This window comes from Leucopleurus acutus (assembly GCF_964270905.1).
Source record: "Leucopleurus acutus genome assembly, chromosome: 3".
Classification (NCBI taxonomy): Eukaryota; Metazoa; Chordata; class Mammalia; order Artiodactyla; family Delphinidae; genus Leucopleurus; species Leucopleurus acutus.
Window position 1 is genome coordinate 93,513,760 of NC_139145.1, and position 21,692 is coordinate 93,535,451.

Sequence of the window (21,692 nt, forward strand, 5' to 3'; positions counted from 1 at the left end):
CACGCGACAGGTGAGGCGCGGCGGAGCGCCAACTGCACAACCGCGGGGCCAGACGCCCGCGTTCTGCGCCGCAGGCGGCCGCGAGTTGGCGGAGGAGTGTCCCGGCGGCGGCGAGAGCCCTTGCCGACGGACGCCCGGTAGGCTGGAACTCTTCCCGCACGGGGGCGCTGCCACCTGCCCGGAGGAGGAGCCAGAGCGGGACCTAGCTTTTTGCGGCTCCCGACGCACGGGAGTCGGGAGAACCCACCCTGATCATGAAGGGCTGCAAAGGCATCAGGAACCCGGCTTTCGTCGCCTCCAGTCCAGACAGCCCGCGCCGTTCGTGTCCATTGCCCTGTTCCGTCGAGGTCTCTGTCTTGTCCACCAATCCGCTGAGAGAGGGTTCGCAGCCGCAGGAGCCTCAGGAGCCCCAGAAGTCCCCGGAGCCACCTCTTTCTTCAGTAACTCCTCCTGGCTCCCAGGAGCGGTCCGGGCCAGAGTCACTGTCAGAGTATGAGGAGGGGCCCTGCGGGTGGGGCAACTTCCAACCCCAGTGTCTCCAGTGCTGCAACACGCCCCAGGGCTTTCTGTTTCACTACTGCCTTTTGGCCCTCACGCAAGGTAAGGTCCAGAGCCGGCTCGAGAGGGCGGTGGGCCTGCGCGGGGCGAGGGTGGCGCGGAGGGCCGGCGGGGAGGAGACGGCAGATGCGCCGCGAGCCCGAGGGGTCGACGCGCCGAGCTAGGTGGCCCCAGGCTTGGGACTTGGAAGCGCTCGCGCCGACGTCAACCAATGAGGTTCAGGCATCTACATTTTAGCTTCTCTTTTATGGAAACATTTAAAACTGGTCATGCAAGCTTTTTCTCTTTAGTGTTCTACCTCAGTCTAGAAGATTCGATTCCTACAAAGAAGATGAGTGGAGCCTTTCTTCGGGAACCTTTTGCTGGGGGGTGGGGCGGGGGAGATCCACTGTACGTTACAAAAACATACATTTTGCTAAATCCCCTTATTAAAAGGATTTTTTTTTTACGTTGTTTCTGGAACAGAAGAATTAATAACTTTGCAGTTGAGGTAGGGTGGTTCTCGAAGGAGAAACTTGCTGAAAATATATGGTATCGGTTAGATCTAGGCATTCGTGTTTTGTGAGTATAGTTTGAGTGTATTGGATGCACACGTGGAGCCCAGTGAGTAAATCCGCAAAGGCTTCAGGCGTTGTTAACTGGTAAGGTTGTTTGTTCAAGGATCTCTTTTATATTCTCTTGGGAGTTACTGATAAAGTCCAGGTTTATACCCTCAGGAGTCTGCAATCTAAGCCTGATTTGGAGGAGTGAGTAGAAGGGCAGAGGGACTATGACTCTCCTGAAAGAAAGCATACAGGGAATGAAAGAAATGGGAAGTTACACTAAGGCGACAAATTAAGGAGGGGTGCATTAAAGTGCAGCATCTTCAAGGACATGCTGATGGTTAGCTAGAATTTGATAGTATGTAGATATTTTTTGGTCACTTGAGTCATAGTTTAAAAATATTTTGTAAAGAGGCAATCAAGGACTGACTGAAAGAAATCTAATCCAAAAAAAAATGGGGGGAGGAGGTGGGTTGAAATTGCTCTTTTTTAAGATTAACAGAAGACTATATCTAAATATATTCTTCCTGTTCTTATTCCTGCTCCACTGTCTTAAAGCAACTCAGTGACCCTTGCACAGGTTAGGTGCTGAGTAAATATTTGTTGATTGTGAGTCTGAAGCTCTTCTACTAGGGACAGTTTTGTGCTAAAGAGTTACTTCCTTTTCCACCTTTCTTGTCCCCACCAAAGTTGGCCGCCTGTCAACATCTTGATCTCAGTTGTCCAAAATCAGTGATTGTGAAGCATCTTAGTGTCAAGGGAATGCAAAGTTCAAAGAAATTGGGCACAAGTAAAAAATTCCTTGTCTTGTGTATTACCTTAAACGTATTTTGAAATTTCAATATTGTTCCAGAATATATCATTTTACATTTAATATAAAATATTGTTTAAAATTATTATTGAATATAATTGAAATTCTTAGGGAAATGTGTCAAGTTTAGCCTGGAGCTACTCTACCTAGAAATCTCCAATTTCAGAAGCATAATCTGTGATGAAAGTGACCCAGTAAGTTCTTATTTGGGTTTAAGTCTGAATGACTGAAAAGATTATTATTCTGTTTTTCAAACAAGATCCTTGGGAAGACCATTTCCATGATATAGTAATAGGTGATTAATTGGTAAAAAGACCCAAAACTTGTCAAGTGAGTTTACTTAACCCAGCACTTCTCAAAGATAAACAGGATTTCTCTTAGCACTTAATTTCCTAATGTACCTCATTGCTTCATGCATTTACAATAGACATAGTATGCAATGTTTCATGAAATTTCTTTTTTTTAAAAGCAAAGTTCTTGGAACTTGTGTAGCATAGAATTCACATTGGGATCATAGGCTTAAAGTGCTATATTTCCACAAGAGTTTGCAAATTTGCTTTCTTAGAAAATTTTTTACCATAAAAACAGTGAGTTCTCGGGCTTCCCTGGTGGCGCAGTGGTTGAGAGTCCGCCTGCCGATGCAGGGGACGCGGGTTCGTGCCCCGGTCTGGGAAGATCCCATATGCCGCGGAGCGGCTGGGCCCGTGAGCCATGGCCGCTGAGCCTGCGCGTCTGGAGCCTGTGCTCCGCAATGGGAGAGGCCACAACAGTGAGAGGCCCACATACCGCAAAAAAAAAAAAAAAAAAAAAAAAAAAAAAAAAAAAAAAAACAGTGAGTTCTAATGACTGACTTTTAATCAGTATGGCAAGGGTGTCGGAAAGTTGATTTTAGATGGGAAATTTTCAAATTCTCAGACAACCTTATCTCCTTATAAATGTGTCATTCCTAGGTACCTTAGAAATTTTTTCTTAAAACATTAAGAATTATAAATTGGCTTATAGATTTATTAAACTGGCATAAAAGTAAAAATCATGTTAGGACTTTTAAAGCTTATACAAATTTTCTTGAAATACATTCCTAGTTACAGTCTTGATAAAGCAAAATTTGAAGAGATTATAGAGGTCATGACTTGGATATACTCTTTCTATTAATTAATTAATGAAAACAATTCATGGCAGCCTCTTAAGTAAAAGGAATAATCAGTTAAAAACTTTGTAATTTGATCAGATGTTTTTTATTTTCACTTTATAGTAATATTTAAACTTCTGTATATTTAATCTATATCCAAACAGGACATTTTCGTTGTCAGTCAAAATTGGATTTTCAGCTTTTCCTTGTTTATCTTGTACTCCTTCATCATGGTTATAATGAGCAGATGAAGTATAATGTTTTTTTATTTTTCTTTTTTCTGTTACTTTGCCTTTTATTTAGAATGCCAGTGGTGAAAAAAAGACTTTCAGTTTGTTATTTTTGCTCCAGGAACTTTTAAATGATAACTTTAAAGAGTGCTAGAAGAAAATAGAGGTTTGAGAACTCAATTTCACCTTTCTTAAGACTAAGTCAAGGATCTCATGTTATAAATATGTTTAAAGATTGAGTAATTTGAGCAGTTTTAGTATTTGACCTCTCAATCACCTCTACATTTTGTACTCTTCCAACGAGGTCCATAGGACTATGCTACACCTGGAACTCTCTAGCAAACCAGCCTCATGAGGCTTTACCGGTCTTTATGTCATTTAAAGAAAAATGAAGTTAGTTATAATTCAGTATGTGATAAGCATCAATTTTATTTAACATCTGAAAATTCACAAGTGTATAATTTAAAAGCGAGCTGATTTGTAAAGGAAATATGTTTGGCTTGCTTAGCTTTGAAACTTTGAGATTTTTAAAACTGGTACATTTAAAAATATGAAAAGAAACAAACAATCAAATTTTAGTATGTCATTAATAATCATAATCTATATGGTAAAGTTGTAATAATGCACTTAAATTTCCTCTTCTCTCTTTTAGGTATGGTGGTAAATGGCCTAGTAAATATTAGCATTTCCACTATTGAGAAGCGCTATGAATTGAAGAGTTCCCTGACAGGCTTGATATCATCAAGCTATGATATCGCATTCTGTTTGTTGTCTTTATTTGTATCATTCATTGGTGAAAGAGGACACAAACCAAGATGGCTTGCATTTGCATCCTTTATGATAGGATTGGGAGCACTTGTATATTCATTGCCAAAATTTTTTAGTGGAAAATACCAATTTGGGTCCCTTTTTGAAGGTAAGTTTCTGTTATGTTTTGCTTATTTTAAGAAGTAGTATGAAACTATGTTATACTGCAACTCTATATTGCAGCTCACTTGTATGGGTAAATAGGGTAAGGGCTAGTCTCTTCCACTGCTTACTGCTTTGTTATGATGTGAATTGTGTTAGGAGATTCCTGAGACAGATTGCTCATTATTCATCCCTTCAGTGGTTCTCCAAGTTTTTAATCCTCTAATACTCATTCCCCATATTATACACAATCTTCCTCAGAAAAGACATGACTTGTTTTGGTTTGCAGGTGGTGTGACTTCACTGGGGTTCTAAGATCTAGTTTTTCCCTTTATGGTTTTATTTGCTGTGCCTATAGCTCTGCACCCTGGACATGTTGACTCCTGATTTGAGAAAGAGAGGTAAAACTTGTAGGAGTGGGGCTTTTCCTGAGAACTGAAACTAGCTTTACTTTTGACTCTAGTTTAGAGACACAGAACTTCATGAGTTACCTAAAGTGTTGCTCTGGTCAGTACATTATTTAAAGGCTCAGAAAGGAAGTTTGATTATTTATATTTCTTCCCTTTTTTTTCTCCAAATAATCCTTTTTAATGGAAATACAATTATGGTAGAGCCCAAGAAATGTGCTAATGAAAGTAGACCTTAACGTTTTTTGTCCTTCCTGAGACTTTTAATAGCAAGTATTGAAATAAAATCAGAGGGCTACAAAATCTGAAGTTTTGATAGGTTAGGTAAGTGAAGAAAAGGCTTATAGTAAGAAGAAGGGAGAACTGGGGCCTCCTGCACAATAGGCATTATTTTTAAAAAGTTAAGATTGTTATATTTGTATTAATTTTGAAAATTCATATTAAAGTGTTAACATTTCCCAAAATCTATTTCCCAATTATAGAATGACAACAAATGGGAAAATATTTTCAATAACAAAGTATATATCTTGCAGCGTTTTAGGGGTGCACTTATTTAGAAAGCAGACTTCATTTTGGAAATAAAAATAGAATATGCAAGCATATGGACCAAGAGAGGATGTTTTAAAAATGTGATAGAGTTTGGAATGAATTTGATAAGGTGAATGTGTTATCAGTAGAAAGAACAGTTACTAGATTCTGGTATACTAACTAAGATTCCACAGGATTTTATCAGGCCAACTTCACATACTTTCTCTGGGGGTAGATTTGGGAAAAACACATGTAGACTTCAGTATAATACCTTTGAAATCCTAATTTCAAAGAGGAAAGGAAAAAGCTAATTTTAGTCTGTCACACAAGAAATACGAAACTGATTCTATGATAGCAAAAATATTATTGTGTCTATAGTATTTAGGTGTTGATCTTTCTTTGTACTGAATCTGATCCCTCATTTTTTTTTTTTTTTTTTTTTTTTTTTTGCGGTACGCGGGCCTCTCACTGTTGTGGCCTCTCCTGTTGCGGAGCCTGCAGGCTCTGTGGCCATGGCTCATGGGCGCAGCCGCTCCGCGGCATGTGGGATCTTCCTGGACCGGGGCACGAACCCGTGTCCCCTGCATCGGCAGGCGGACTCTCAACCACTGCGCCACCAGGGAAGCCCTAATCCCTCATTTTTCCAGTTGATCAGATGCCCTGTTTGTTCTTAAAGTATACAGACTTTGTTAAAAAACTCTTTGACTCTCTAAACTAAAACATAAACACCTAGTCCAGTGCAAAAGCCTGATTTGTCCTCAGCCGTCTTCTTAGCTTCTTCTCTTGCCATACATGTGTTGAGTTGCAGCCAGTCTGAATAATTTATATTTACTAAAGAGAAATGGCCACAAATTAAGGTGTGTTTGTGGCCAGAGATGAAGCCAAGAAGGTTGCTGAAGCCAGGTTATAAACTTTTAGTACATTATTGTATATTGTGCAAGTTTTCACCAAATTCATATTGATATTTTTCATTATTTTAGTTGAGGTAGATTAGGTAGAGGAATTGGCTGATCTGTAAAAGTTTTACTCTAAGACTCATAATTTAAATAATAGTTTATCTGTGGCAAATAAAAGCAAAAACTCAGGTTGCCCTTACATTATTCTGCCATTCCTATGAGGAATATTTATTGATATGGACTATACATGATGCTGAAATAATAGCAGTGAAACTGTTTCATGCCCTCAGGATTTTATATACTAGTGGGAGGAAATACAAAATAAACAAACAAGATAACTGAAGATTGAGGTGAGTGTATAACAGAACAAGTAGTGTGAAGTAATAGTGTACAAAAGGGAAAATTTGTGGGCAAGGAAAGTCTATTGTGATTGAAAACTGGTTAATGAGGACCCAGCCAAGGAAGATGATATCCAGGCAGGAGAAAAAATGATCACGGACTTTGGAGCAGGAAACAGCTTGGCTGGTTTTAGGAATTGTCAGTTTTGGCCAGCATGATCAAAGCGAGGGAGAATGTGGCATGAGATGAATTTGAGAGTCAGGTAGACCCCAGTGTGAGGCATTTGGATTTTCCTTCAAGTGCAATGGGAATTCATGAGAGAGTTTTACACAGGGAGGTACATGATCTTATTTATGTTTTTAATTGATCATTTGGCTTCTGTTGTTCTGAGGGACAAGAGTAGATGGGAGGAAATCACCCAGGAGGTTTTTATTTTAGTTCAGGTGAGCAATAAGGGTGGTTGGGATGGGGTTGGTAGCAGTAGAGATCTAGAGGAGTGATTGATTTTCAGTGTATTTTATTTTTTAATGTTTATTTATTTATTGTTTTTCTTATTAGTCATCCATTTATACAATACACATCAGTGTATACATATCAATCCCAAGCTCCCAATTCAGCACACCACCACACCACCACCCCCCTCAGTGGCCATACGTTTGTTCTCTATATCTGTGTCTCAATTTCTGCCCTGCAAACCGGTTCATCTGTACCATTTTCTAGCTTCCACATATATGCGTTAATATACGATATTTGATTTTCTCCTTCTGACTACTTCACTCTGTACAACAGTCTCTAGATCCATCTACGTCTCTACAAATGACCCAATTTCGTTCCTTTTTATGGCTGAGTAATATTCCATTGTATATATGTACCACATCTTCTTTATCCATTCATCTGTCGATGGGCATTTAGGTTGCTTCCATGACCTGGCTATTGAAAATAGTGCTGCAATGAACATTGGAGTGCCTGTGTCTTCTTGAATTATGGTTTTCTCTAGGTATATGCCCAGTAGTGGGATTGCTGGGTTGTATGGTAGTTCTATCTGTAGTTCTTTAAGGAACCTCCGTACTGTTCTCCATAGGGGCTGTCTCAATTTACATTCCCACCAACAGTGCAAGAGGGTTCCCTTTTCTCCACACCCTCTCCAGCATTTGTTGTTTGTAGATTTTCTGATCATGCCCATTCTAACTGGTGTGAGGTGACACCTCATTGTAGTTTTGATTTTCATTTTGCTAATAATTAGTGTTGTTGAGCAGCTTTTCATGTGCTTCTTGGTCATCTGTATGTCTTCTTTGGAGAAATGTCTATTTAGGTCTTCTGTCCATTCTTGGATTGGGTTCTTTGCTTTTTTAATATTGAACTGCATGAGCTGTTTATATATTTTGGAGATTAATCCTTTGTCCGATGATTCGTTTGCAAATATTTTCTCCCATTCTGAGGGTTGTCTTTTCGTCTTGTTTATGGTTTCCTTTACTGTGCAAAAGCTTTGAAGTTTCATTAGGTCCCATTTGTTTATTTTTGTTTTTATTTCCATTACTCTAGGAGGTGGATCAAAAAATACCTTGCTGTGATTTATGTCAAAGAGTGTTCTTCCTATGTTTTCCTGTAAGAGTTTTATAGTGTCTGGTCTTACATTTAGGTCTCTAATCCATTTTAAGCTTATTTTTGTGTATGGTGTTAGGGAGTGTTCTAATCTCATACTTTTACATGTAGCTGTCCAGTTTTCCCAGCACCACTTATTGAAGAGGCTGTCTTTTCTCCATTATATATCCTTGCCTCCTTTGTCATAGATTAGTTGACCATAGGTGCGTGGCTTTATCTCTGGACTTTCTATCCTGTTCCATTGATCTATATTTCTGTTTTTGTGCCAGTACCATATTGTCTTGATTACTGTAGCTTTGTAGTATAGTCTGAAGTCAGGGAGTCTGATTCCTCCACCTCCGTATTTTTCCCTCAAGATTGCTTTGGCTATTGGGGGTCTTTTTTGTCTCCATACAAATTTTAAGATTGTTTGTTCTAGTTCTGTAAAAAATGCCATTGGTAATTTGATAGGGATTGCACTGAATCTGTAGATTGCTTTGGGTAGTATAGTCTTTTTCACAATATTGATTCTTCCAATCAAGAACATGGTATATCTCTCCATCTGTTGGTATCATCTTTAATTTCTTTCATCAGTGTCTTATAGTTTTCTGCATACAGGTCTTTTGTCTCCTTAGGTAGGTTTATTCCTAGGTATTTATTCTTTTTGTTGCAGTGGTAAATGGGAGTGTTTTCTTAATCTATGTTGAATAATAGTGGTGAGAGTGGACATCCTTGTCTTGTTCCTGATCTTAGAGGAAATGCTTTCTCTTTTTCACCATTGAGAATGATGTTGGCTGTGGGTTTGTCGTATATGGCCATTATTATGTTGAAGTGGGTTCCCTCTATGCCCACTTTCTGGAGAGTTTTTATCATAAATGGGTGTTGAATTTTTTCAGAAGCTTTTTCTGCATCTATTGAGATGATCATATGGTTTTTATTCTTCAATTTGTTAATATGGTGTATCACATTGATTGATTTGCGTATATTGAAGAATCCTTTTGTCCCTGGGATAAATCCCACTTGATGATGGTGTATAATCCTTTTAATGTGTTGTTGTATTCTGTTTGCTAGTATTTTGTTGAGGATTTTTGCATCTATATTCATCAGTGATATTGGTCTGTAATTTTCTTTTTTTGTAGTATCTTTTTCTGGTTTTGGTATCAGGGTGATGGTGGTCTCATAGCATGAGTTTGTGAGTTTTCCTTCCTCTACAAGTTTTTGGAAGAGTTTGAGAAAGATGGGTGTTAGCTCTTCTCTAAATGTTCGATAGAATTTGCCTGTGAAGCCATCTGGTCCTGGACTTTGGTTTGTTGGAAGATTTTTAATCACAGTTTCAATTTCATTACTTTTGATGGGTGTGTTCATATTTTCTATTTCTTCCTGGTTCAGTCTTGGAAGGTTATACCTTTCTAAGAATTTGTCCACTTCTTCCAGGTTGTCCATTTTCTTGGCATAGAGTTGCTTGTAGTCGTCTCTTAGGATGCTCTGTATTTCTGCGGTGTCTGTTGTAACTTCTCCTTTTTCATTTCTAATTGTATTGATTTGAGTTCTCTCCCTCTTTTTCTTGATGAGTCTGGCTAATGGTTTATCAATTTTGTTTATCTTCTCAATGAACCAGCTTTTAGTTTTATTGATCTTTGCTATTGTTTTCTTTGTTTCTATTTCATTTATTTCTGCTCTGATCTTTATGATTTCTTTCCTTCTGTCCACTTTGGGTTTCAGTGTATTTTAAAGGAAAAAGAGATGGGTCTTTCTAGTGGATTGATTGTGAAGAAGGGGTGACTCCTTCATATTTGGTTTGACCAACTGGAGACATTTACTCTAATGTGGAAGACTGGGTTAGAACAGAATTGGGAGTGGAAATCAAGAATTCAGGTTTGGACTTAAGTATGAACTGCATACTATATATCCAATGTTGCGATGTGTATTTTTGGACATGTATGTTTATGTAAATGTGCAAGTTTTTCTTTAGTCTTCATTCCTTGAAATGAAAATACTGGTTTGAAGGGCTTCCTCATTCTAATTTTTGATAGATAATGTCACACTGACTTTTAGGAAGGGATATACCAGTTCCTCTCCCACAGTCAATATATGAAAATGCCTGGTTGCTATTTTGAAATTTTTGCATTATTTTATATACTTGTCTGCTCATGTGAATTAACCCACTTTTGCAAATATGGGATTCTGTAACCAAAAATCTGAGTTATTTATCCAACTCTAAGGAGAATATAGAGGAAAACTGGAGATTTAAGTGAGAAAAGGAAAACAAATTAGTTGAAAGCTTTGTGTAAATAAATTAGAAGCAAGGAAATGTATAATCTTCTTAGGTAACATTACATAAATAACCTTAAGAGTATAACATTAAGAAATAATATTATTAATTGAAATCATACATGTAATTTAATTTGAAACTGACATTGAGAGAATTAACATATTCCCTTGTGTGCTTTTTTTGTTGCTGTTGTTTTTTTGAACTTGAGGTAAACCAAACTCAGGCTCAGTTTGGATGAAATAATCTCTGTAAGAGGATATTAAAGTAATGTAATATAGTTTGTAAGTAGAAGAAAACAAAATATGAAATATGATAAGCTTGTATAATTTCCACAGGTGTGAGAATTACACAGAAGGAGGTTAAGAGTTAGCAAAAAGGTAGAAAAATGTGTTTGGAATCAGCTTGAATTTTCTATTGTTCTATAAAAAATAAATTTAAGTAGGTTTGGGAAAGTATTTTCTTAAGGGAAGTTTTAATGGACACATAAGGTTTAGAGGTGATTATCTGTCTTTGAATGGAGATAACATTTATCAAAGAGAAGTTTTGCTTGTTATCGGACAAACACGAAAAAGGAAGAATTAAATTTAATGGAGAAAAATGCTTCTAAGGGCTAATTTTGGTATGTGTTAACCTGAAGATAGAATAATGTCATAAAACATTTTCAAGTAAATCATATTTGCCACTCACTTTTGATATATTTTAATAGACCATTAACATAACACATCATATTTTAATATAACTTTTAAATATTTTTAAAAATGTAATAAATAAATAAATCTTTACCACATAACATTTTGTTTTCATTCAAGCACTTTTTAATTTCCTTTGGATGAGTTAATTTAATGTTGGTAAACAAAATAATATTTTTTTCTCTTTGAAACTTTGTGACAGGGGCCATTAGTAAATAGCAATACTTAGGAATTGTAGAGAATTACTAAATCCAGTAAAGCTCTTTTTTTTTTATTGACCAATAGTTGGATAAATTTTCCTAAGTTATATTATTTTCTTGTTTCTCTTTTCCATCCCTTTCTCTCAAAAGAATGTAACTCTCAACACTTCCCTTTTGCTTCATCACTAAATTTCTAATATTTTAGAAATGGTATTTCAGGGAGAATTCTGCATTAAAAGACTATGGTTACACAGGCTGACTACCTAAAAATGTTGAACTAGGAAAATGATTAGAGTGGGACTCAAAGTCAGACTTAATTTTTAGTTACTGTTTTGTCTTTGTCTTGTATTCTTAAGGTTTTTTTTTTTGTTTGTTTTTTTAATATGGAATGCTTGCCTAGATTGGAGAAGACATAGGGCCAAGAATCTTAGAGTTTTTCAACCACCAGTTCAATACAGGATGCTTTAATTTTGCTTGGCATTTGGGAAATATGTGTCCAGTTTAGTGTTTACTTATTTTGTAAAGTCAATTGTGGGCATAGAGAAAAAGGTTTCTTTTCATTTCAGGATTATTGCTTTATATTTTCCTTTAAAATAGGAGTTTCACAACCATCATGAAATACTACATACCTTAATGTAGCCAGTTTTGTTGAAATTCAAATGACCTAACTTTTGAAATAGAGGAAACTCACTGAGAAAAATAAGTACGAAAGCATGTGTCAATGAGATGTTAGCACAAACTCTGTTCTGCCCGCAGTTATAATTTGCAGATACGTATAAATTTTAAAATGAGTGGCCTTGAACAAGAGAAAGTAACATCCCAACATTTCTCAAAATATGATCTGCTGAGCAGAGTTTCTGAAGGTATTAAGATATACAATGGAATATTACTCAGCCATAGAAAGGAATGAACTTGGGTCATTTGTAGAGACGTGGGTGGACCTAGAGAGTGTCATACAGAGTGAAGTAAGTCAGAAAGAGAAAAGCAAATATCGTATGATAATGCATATGTGTGTAATCTAGAAAAAATGGTATAGATCATCTTATTTGCAAAGCAGAAATAGAGACATAGACATACAGAACAAATGTATGGATACCAAGGGGGAAAGGAGTGGGGAGGGAGGAATTGGGAGACTGGGATTGACACATATACATTATTGATGCTATGTATAAAGTAGACAAATGATGGGAACATACTGTATAGCACAGGAAACTCTACCTAATGCACTGTGGTGACCTAAATGGAAGGGAAGTACAAAAGGGAGGGGATATCTGTATGTGTATGGCTGATTCATTTTGTTGTGCAGTGGAGGCTAACACAACATTGTAAAGCAACTATATGCCAATATAAATTACTAATAAAAAAAAAAGAGTATGTTAAACCCGGGTTCTGTAGTTCAGTGAGTTTGGGAAAAGGTGAAAGTTAAAGAGGCGTCTCCATTGCATCACTGTAAAAGTGAATGCATTGTGTGCCTCTTTAGTTAGGGAATATGAAATGTATAGTTCTGAACTTATTGACCAGGAACTCCATTGATATGCTTGTCCCTTTTACCCTGCTTCAACTACTCACTTTACATTTTCTCCTCCAGATTAGTGTTTCAGTGAACAGGCTTTGGAAAAATCTGCTCTATGCTGTCTTATGTCTAAGTATGTGATTTTGAAGCCCTTGTTGAATTTAGAAACTTCCTTATGGCCAGCACCTAGAACAGCGTGTGGTAGATAGTAGGTACCTGAGAAATGTTTGTTGAGTTGTCAAATATATAAATGAACGATTGGATCCCTTCAACGGAGGCATATTAGGAGTCTGATGAATTGTCCTTCTGTAGAAGGCAGTTAAGAGTAGGTAATGGCAGATAAAGGCGATCTGGGATTCTCTGTTCACATTTTCCATAAACTTGGCTTTATGGAATAAACATATTCCATAAAGAATTTTCTTTTGGCCACTGACTTGGGAAGAATTGTAAGTTATCAGAGGCAAAAATTATTTGCCATAGATGATCTTTACGGGTAAGATTTTGGATATGAAAAATTTGCGGTATGAAAAAGGAAGCTAAAATGAGAAGCATATTCAGAAATAGAAGCAAAATGCAGTGATATTCTATTTTTGGTTTTCATCTTAATTACTTGATAAAATATTGATTTCACTATGTATCTACTGTACTTCTAAAGTGGTGATAAAATGTCAGAGTTATTTTTTCATAGACTGTTAGTAGTGATTACCCTTATTTGTCTTCATGTATGAAATAAAAAGAAATGCTCTGGTAGGACATTCAAGCGGACCATAGGCAAAGTTGTGTCTAACCAGGTATAATGTATGGGAGGTAATGATTAAGTAATGCTTTTTGCTTACATCAGAAAGGTTGGTAAAAATGTGGTTTGTGGTAAGAAAGAAATGAGGAAATTCTTTTTTCTTAGTCACTGTTCTTAAAAATGCACAAATAACCAACGTGTGTTTTAATGTATTTTTTCTCTTTTATTTTAATGCTGTTAGCACATCACATTGAGTGAAAGTATGCAGCAATATAGCAGGGATATTAAGATCAGACAAAACAGTTAAAATTTTTGCTCAAGCACTGTATGATAGAGCTTTGTGACCCTGGACAAGTTTCTTCAGCTGTAAATCATGATGGGGATAGTAACTGCTACTTCATAGGAAATTATACACAAATAGTGATAAGGCGGTGCCTGGTGTGAGTAAGTGCTCATTAAATAGTAGCAATGAATAAAAATGATGTTCATGATAATTAAGTAACAGCTATATTAATGTAAAAAAACTGCCTTTCTTGGTTTGTTTACTTATTGTCAATGATAGTTACAAGATAATATGAACAACTAAAAATCTTTCAATATGATACATACTTTTTTTTAGGTGCCACTTGATATTGACATATCCCAAAAGTCTGGCTAAACACTTTCAAAGTAATATATTAGAAAAGGTTTTAATTAGCTATGTTTCCAAGATTGTATTCTTTTTATGAGATAAGAAAATAAATTTATTTGCTGTAGCTCAGATTAATATGGAGCTAATATGTCATTTAATATGACATATTAAATATTGCCTTTTAGATAGCCAAGTTGACTCTTTCTAAATATTTTTAATTTTTTTCCTAATTTTAAACATGATATGTCCCTTTGCAAGCCAATCAGAAGATAGAAAAATACAAACAAAAATGGAATAGAAGGGAAAAAAATGGAATATATGGAATAAAAAAGTAAGGAAATAAAATTTGTTTATAACAGAGCCTAGATAACACTGTCAGTATTGTTCAGCCTTTTTAATATATACACACATTCACACATGTATTCACAAATAGTTATGCATAATTACACTTTTACATTACATAGTCATTAACACACACTCATGCACACACATTCTCACACCCTCTTACTAACCTTTATACATATTCATACATCTTTACATCACATTCTCACATATACGTTCAAATGCACATTTTTAAAGAAACAAGATTTTGAACTTATGGATATCTACTTTTTTTTAACTTAGAGTATATATTGGATATTGTAAATATTAAAAAAGACAAAACTGCAGAATATTTGTTTTTATTTTATTTCATTTTATAGATAATATGTTTAATCAACCCTCCTTTGTTGTGATTTTTATTAATACATTTTATTTTTCTGATTAGAAAAGTTCTACTGGTCATTGCAGACAATTTGGGTAATACTAAGAAGTACAAAGAGAAAAAAACCCAATTCATTATTATTCTTTTCTCAAGGAGAACAACTTTGAGATTGTCTTAATATTTTTATTGTGCCTATTTCTTGTAGAGTTAGTATAATATTTTTCATAGTTTGCAGCATGTGAGCATTCTTATTCTTGCATAGCATTCCATTTTATATTTTAATGATTCTCATAAATATTTACATTTTAAAAGTTTTCCATTATAAGTCATCTCATGATAACATTTTTCTGTTTCAAGATTTTACTATATTTTGGGAGTTATACAGTATTTAACATTTTGGAGTTGGCTTTTTCATTCAGAATAATTCTGTGAAGACTCATCAGGGTTGAATTTATCAGTTGCTCCTTCCTTTTTAATTGCTAACTAGTAAGTATTCCATGGTATGGGTTTACCATAGTTTGTTCAACCATTCACCTGCTAAAGGACATTTGGGTTGATCCCAGTTTTTTGGTTATTACAAATAAAGTTATGAACATTTGTGTACAGATTTTTGTGCGAACATACTTTTTAGTTCTCTGGGATGGATGCCTAGGAGTAGAACCAATGGGTCATATGATAGTTCTCTACTTAGTTTATTGAGAAACTACTGTTTTCCAGAGTGTGCCAATTTATATTCCCCTCAGCAATGTATGAATGATCCAGTTTATCTGCACCCTTGCCAGCATTTGGTGCTGTCATTATTTTTTGTTTTAGCCATTTTGATAGGTTGTAGTAAAATCTTATTATGCTTTTAATCTGCATTTCCCTAATGGCTAATGGTGTTGAGAATCTTTGCTTGTGCTCATTTGCCATCTGTTTGTCCTTCATGTAATATCTTTTCATGTTTTTTGCCCATGTTCTAACTATATTGTTTACCTTTTACTGTTGAGTTTTGAAAGTTACTTATGTATTCTAAGTACTAGATCTTTGTCAGATAGATGGTTTGAAGATATTTTCATCTCGTCTGTAGCTGGTCCTTTTCAACCTCGTAACAGGGTTTTTCACAGAGCAAATGATTTTAATTTGAGTGAGGTTCAGTTTATCACTTTTTTCCTTTTGTTGTCGAGTCTAAGAATTCTTTACCTAGTCCTAGATCCCAAAGAGTTTCTATTTCTTTTCTTCAAAAAGTTTATCATTTTCCATTTAAACCTGTGATACATTTTGAGTTGATTTGACTCTCTTTATATTTCCAAATAACATTCTCTGTTTACTCCTTTTAAAAACAGAAATGTATAACTAATGTATTTGTCACAATAATCATTACTGGTTGGAAAGGGGAAAATACACAGGAGTCACTGATTCAGAGAAATCCTGAAATCCCACTGGGAAGCTGTCATGCTTGTTCCTTGAGTAAACTCTCCTTCTGCTTCTTGGGAGGGGCTTCATAGTTCATTGTTCTCTGTTGGTCTTTTTTTTAAATTATCCTTGGCTATATTTAAAGAGGGCAAATGGAGAATATATTACTTAGATACTTAGAAACTGTATCAGCCTGTTTCTTGCCTGTAGAAATTTGGGAACTAAGGGACATTTTAACACTCATTCTGTCATAATCTCTCCTAGAAGAGGCTAATGGTTCATCTGATAGTGCAGATGTTTCAAAAACTAATTGATTCAGATATATGTGCCAATAACCACACACTTAGTTTTGCATTATATCTTGTCTTAACCTCCTGTCTCTCTGAACTTAATTAAGCTTATCAGACTAATGGGAGAGTCATACCCTTAGGTACTTTTCCTTGAGCCATATTTTCCAATTAAAAGTATTTGCTTGGGGCCACCTTAATCCATTCAATGGCATTAACAGGGAGTGGGGCCATAGCCTTGGTTTTATCTACTCCACAGGCTGTTTTAATTAACCTTTGCTGCTCAAAGGCTTTCTGAGTTCTGGAACAAGATAAAGTTCTTACAGCAGGTATGGACAGTGTTTATGACAGTGTTTATGGCAGACAGGGAAGATGTAGGAGGCCTCGGGCAAGTCTCCAATAGGGAAATCCCAGTGAGGACCCCTGGGTTTCTGTAGTAAGACCAAGCTTTTCTGCCTAACTGTTCTCCTTTTGAAAAGCAGCTATTGGTTTGCTCCTTAATGCTGGTAAACAGGATTATGAACACTGTTCAACCTGGACTCCCCATCATGAAGTGTATGTTATCTACTGTAACAAATCATAAAATTAGACATGTGAAAATTAGACATCTCATTGTTGGTAGATGCAGGCAGATTTGGAAGGCACAAATAACTATATAGGCAGGTATCTCATACTACTATCCTGCTTGTTTTTATTGACTTTCACTTCCTTCTTTTTCAATAGAGAAAGGTTATTATAGGCAGAAGTTAGCATGGTCTTACTACAAAAACCGAGATGTCCTTATTAAAAGGATCTCACAGAGTTAGAGGAGGAAGAGGTGTAGCCTGGCTCACAGTGGGTTTTTGCTGGCACCCACCAAAGATGAACATTTTGAAGAAAAACCCCAGTCAGGCATGTCCCTAAAAGGCAATGGTCAGTGGAAATTCTCTTGACAGAAGGGAAGGCCTGAGGTACAGATTTATATTGATTCATGCACAACACTAATAGATAAGCTGGCCAGTCAGAAGCTTGGAAGAAAACAAAAATGAAAGTTGTTTACAAGGTACGAGGAGTTCCAGCCAAGAGATCTGTAGTATGCTTCTGGGCATGGGCCTAGAATGTAAAGCTATTTTTCCCACATGTTAATACTCACTTGAGGGCATCCTTTGTAGAAGAGGCTCTCAATCAGGAAGAAAAGATGGTCTGTACAGTGAGTGTCAATCGGTGTTTTTCCCCAGCCACTGTGGTGCTTGTGGAAGTGTCCCATGTAAAAAAATGGCCATATAGCATAAAAGGAAGCTAAACATGGGTTCCAAAAATGCCCTTTCCCTCATAATGGCTGGTCTAACTACCTGTACTGCAGATTGGTTGCTCAGTTTACCAATTGCAGGGGTTAGTCCTGAGAGCAGTGATTTGGTAACATTCCCTAGGGCAACCACTATACCCCAGGGCAATGAAAAAATATATATCCTGGTTGCAATTTGTCCTCCCAAGACAAGTAAATATTCTAAATATGAATTTATTTTCACTGCCTGCAATACTTCTACCAACACTCAATGTTGTTTGACTTACAAAATGCCTTATTCATTATTATAACCTATACAGCATCACTTCTGATGAAGAAATTCATTTGCAGCAGAATTATGGTAACAAACTTCTGCTCCTGAAATTCACTTGTGTGTCTTATTACTATGTACCTCAACACCCAGAAGCCGCTGACTTGGTAGAATAGTGTCTGTTGTGTTATAACTTGCAGAATAAGATTTCCTTCTCTACAGAATATGGTATATGCATTAAATAAGGCAGAAACCATTCTGTGTTGCTGGGTCCTCCATAGCCAGCATACACAGGGTAGTGAACTAGGGCGTGGCAATGGATTGGAGCCTCTTGCTACTGTACCTAAAAATCCACCTACAGAATTTTTGTTTCCTGCCTTGGTCTTCATACAATAATCAACAGGAAGAGAAGATGGTCACTGAACTGACAGAAGTGATGGATCCTCGTTACGAAGGGGAAATTGGGTTGTTTCTAACAGAGGCAGGGAGGAGCGTATTTTGGACTGAGGGAATTCACTCCTGTGCCTCTTAATATCCCCAACCCAATAGTACTTGTTGAAAGGAAAACTGTGGCAATCCAATAGAGACAGAACAGCTGAAGACTTATAAGAACTTTGTAAAATCCCTCACCAGCTAAGGGATAGGCAGGAGGTAAAGGAAACATGATCTGGATGATAGAAAAAGAAGTGATTACAGACAGGAGCATTATCAAGCTTGTCAGTTGTCTTACTGCTTTATTAGAATAAGCCTCACGGACTATATTGCCGTGCACTTTTGCCTTCCGGCTTCTAGCTGGGTTCAGCCAGTGGGAGTTTGCATGTGGGGAAGAAGGAGGTTCTTGTGCTTATTTCCCTGGTGTGCTCCCCACAAGACCTAGTGTGGGAGTTGCTGTGTGTTTCAACCTAAGGCCACGTTGCTGCAGGGTTTCGGTAACTGCCTAGTAGCACCCACTGTTTTTTCCCTTAACTCTGCCTTTGTAAAAAATCCACCCATAAAACAATCCACATCCATACAAAACTTTTAAATTTGCTTCAGATATCTCTTTTGTCTGTGTCCTACTGCAACCTTAACTAATACGTAAAAATATCCATACACATATTCTAACTTGAGTATTTTAACAAATATTTTGATTTAAGTAAGTTCCTCCTTACAAATGACTGCTGTTTTTGTTTGTTTTTATTTTTACTATTTTTATTTTTTTTGCGGTACGCGGGCCTCTCACTGTTGCTGTCTCTCCCGTTGCGGAGCACAGGCTCCGGACGCGCAGGCTCAGCGGCCATGGCTCACGGGCCCAGCCGCTCCGCGGCCTGTGGGATCTTCCCGGACCGGGGCACGAACCTGTGTCCCTTGCATCGGCAGGCGGAGTCTCAACCACTGCGCCACCTGGGAAGCCCATGACTGCTGTTTTGATGTGAAATTGTGCTAATACTTCATAACAAATTGGGAAACTTTTTATTTTCTTCTCTATATTGGAACAATTTAAATAACACACAAGGATTGATTTTTTTGATGGAGCTTTGATATAAATTCTCCAGAAAAACCATTTGGATATGTTGATTTTGAGGTACACTTTTGATTCCCATTTCAATTTATTCCAGAATCATATCTTCATTCAAATTTTATGTCATTTATAGTCAATATTTTTATTTTAAGAGATTTTCAAATTTCTTGGTATATGATTATACATAGAATTTTCTAATGTTAAAATTTTTTTATGCATTTGTGGTCATTCCTATTATATTCATGATGTTGGATTCTGGTTTTAATATCTTTTAATGGGTTAATAGCCTGGTAGGTCAGGAGTTTGTATTTTAGAGACCATAAGGAGGTTGACTGTTAGATCTTATATCAAAAGTTTTTGTCTATCTTGATAGTCAGAAGCTCTTACAGAAATGTTTTGAATTTACATCCCAAATTATTTAAGTAACTGATTAATTTTACTTTGTCACTGTTAACCATGAGATGAATCTCTTAAAATACATAGGCTCTTAAATCTTAGAGATTTTGAAGTTAATCCAATCCTGACTTTACTCATCGTTAATGAGGAAAATAATAGTATCTCTTTTATAGGATTTTTTCTGGGGATTAGAGAAGATAATGTATGCCAGTGAAGGACCTTGTATAAGATAAGCACCCCATAAGTATTACTACTATTATTATTGCTATTAACATAAATGAGGATAAGGTAAAAATAAGGTATGGTAATCAAGAACCTAGTGAGTCATACAGGCTTATTGTCACTGAATGAAAAAAGATACTAGTAAATGAAGAAAGGGTTTCCTTTGGACAACTCAGGTGAGAGCTTTTAATAGGAAGTGGAGTTTTAGCTAGACTTGAACAATGGGTATGATATCAGTAGGAAAAGCATATGACATGGTCATTATAGACAAGGAATATATTATTGAATGCTTTTTGTGTTTTAAACTTGATGACTAGAAAATAGATGTTATGAACACATATGGGAAAATCAGGTAGAGAAATTGGTTTTATGGTGAAGATTGTGAATTTTGTTTTAGATTTTGAGGTAGAAATTTGGCATTAGAAATATAACGCTAGAACATAAGACATTGGACGTTCAAAATTGAGATTTGGAGCCATCCTCACAGTTTCTACATCTGTGACAGTATATGTTCACTCCAAAGGAGATGGGTAGTAATAGAAAAGGTGGGAAGCAAAATCCTGAATCTTGGCACTGTGAATCATTAAGCAATCATTGATAACACTAACCCATTAAGATTTATGTCTGTCTATACAGGGGTTACATTTAAATTTTTTAATAATCTAGGAATGTTTTGTTTTACTTGACACCTTTGTCATACTTCAAACCAGTATTTTTCAAAGTGTGTTTTATGGAACACTAGTTCTGTGAGCTGTTAGACATCAATGGAGAAAAAAAGCAACTTGAATATACAATAAATAATGTATAAAACTTTATCATATTACATATAAATGCATGCTTATTAATCTAAGAGGAGAAGTGCTATAATAGAGTGTTTCCCAAACTAATTTGACCAAAGCATCCTTTTGTTTATGGAAATTCTCAGAAGCCTAGGGTTCTATAAATTATACTTGGGGAAATCTTCCTTTGTACCTCTTTAGATGATGGTTCAGCTCATTAAATTATAGCTCAAAGATCATGGAGTATATATTGGAGGATCAGAAGAATAGGAATCAGATTATTAGGCTGTGTTGCAAAATCTGACTATGCATAGCATGTGATTTGGGGCTTCAGTTTCTTCACTGGTAAAATGATTGCAGAAAGTTGTAAAGATTAGGCTAGGAAGTGTATGTGAAAGCTTATAGTTTTTTTCCTCTGGAACAATACAATGTGAGTAAAATAGGATAGATTTAATTGTAGTTAAAGATTAATATGTTATTTGGCACAAGGTGTTATTCATTTTTGTGACTTCACTGTTTCTCTTTTTTACATTCGTAATTTGATCATTGCCTTTTAGGGAATTTCTTATCCATTCTTATATCATTTAAGTTCTCAGCTGCCTTTTTCACCTGTGTATTCTGAAATCATTTAGAAGTGCTTGTCACACTGGATATATAATATACTGCTCATATTTTCTACCAAGAATATTCTCAAGAGTCCATATGTCTATGAAATTTGGAGTCTCCTCAAAGTCCAGTTTAAGGTCTATCTTGGTGATGACTGTTGATGTCATGTTTCCCTGGCACCCAGTTATGCAGATTGAAGTATATAGATTTACATGCATATTAACATTTTAGGGACATTTTCTTAAACTACATATCTGAGTATTTTGTTCCATGATGTTATTTTTTTTTTTTTCCTCA

General features: G+C 36.2%; 1 protein-coding gene across 1 annotated transcript in view; it reads left to right on the top strand.

Annotated features, from left to right (window-relative positions):
• The first annotated feature begins 248 nt into the window (after positions 1–248).
• The window catches only part of SLCO4C1 (solute carrier organic anion transporter family member 4C1), a 63,453-nt gene continuing 42,009 nt past the window's right edge, over positions 249–21,692 (top strand). Inside the window, exons 1-2 of the mRNA XM_082836781.1 lie at positions 249–600; positions 3,923–4,186. Of these exons, the coding sequence (XP_082692907.1) occupies positions 255–600; positions 3,923–4,186 (610 nt within the window). The 5' untranslated portion in view covers positions 249–254. The remainder of the gene's footprint in view (positions 601–3,922; positions 4,187–21,692) is intronic.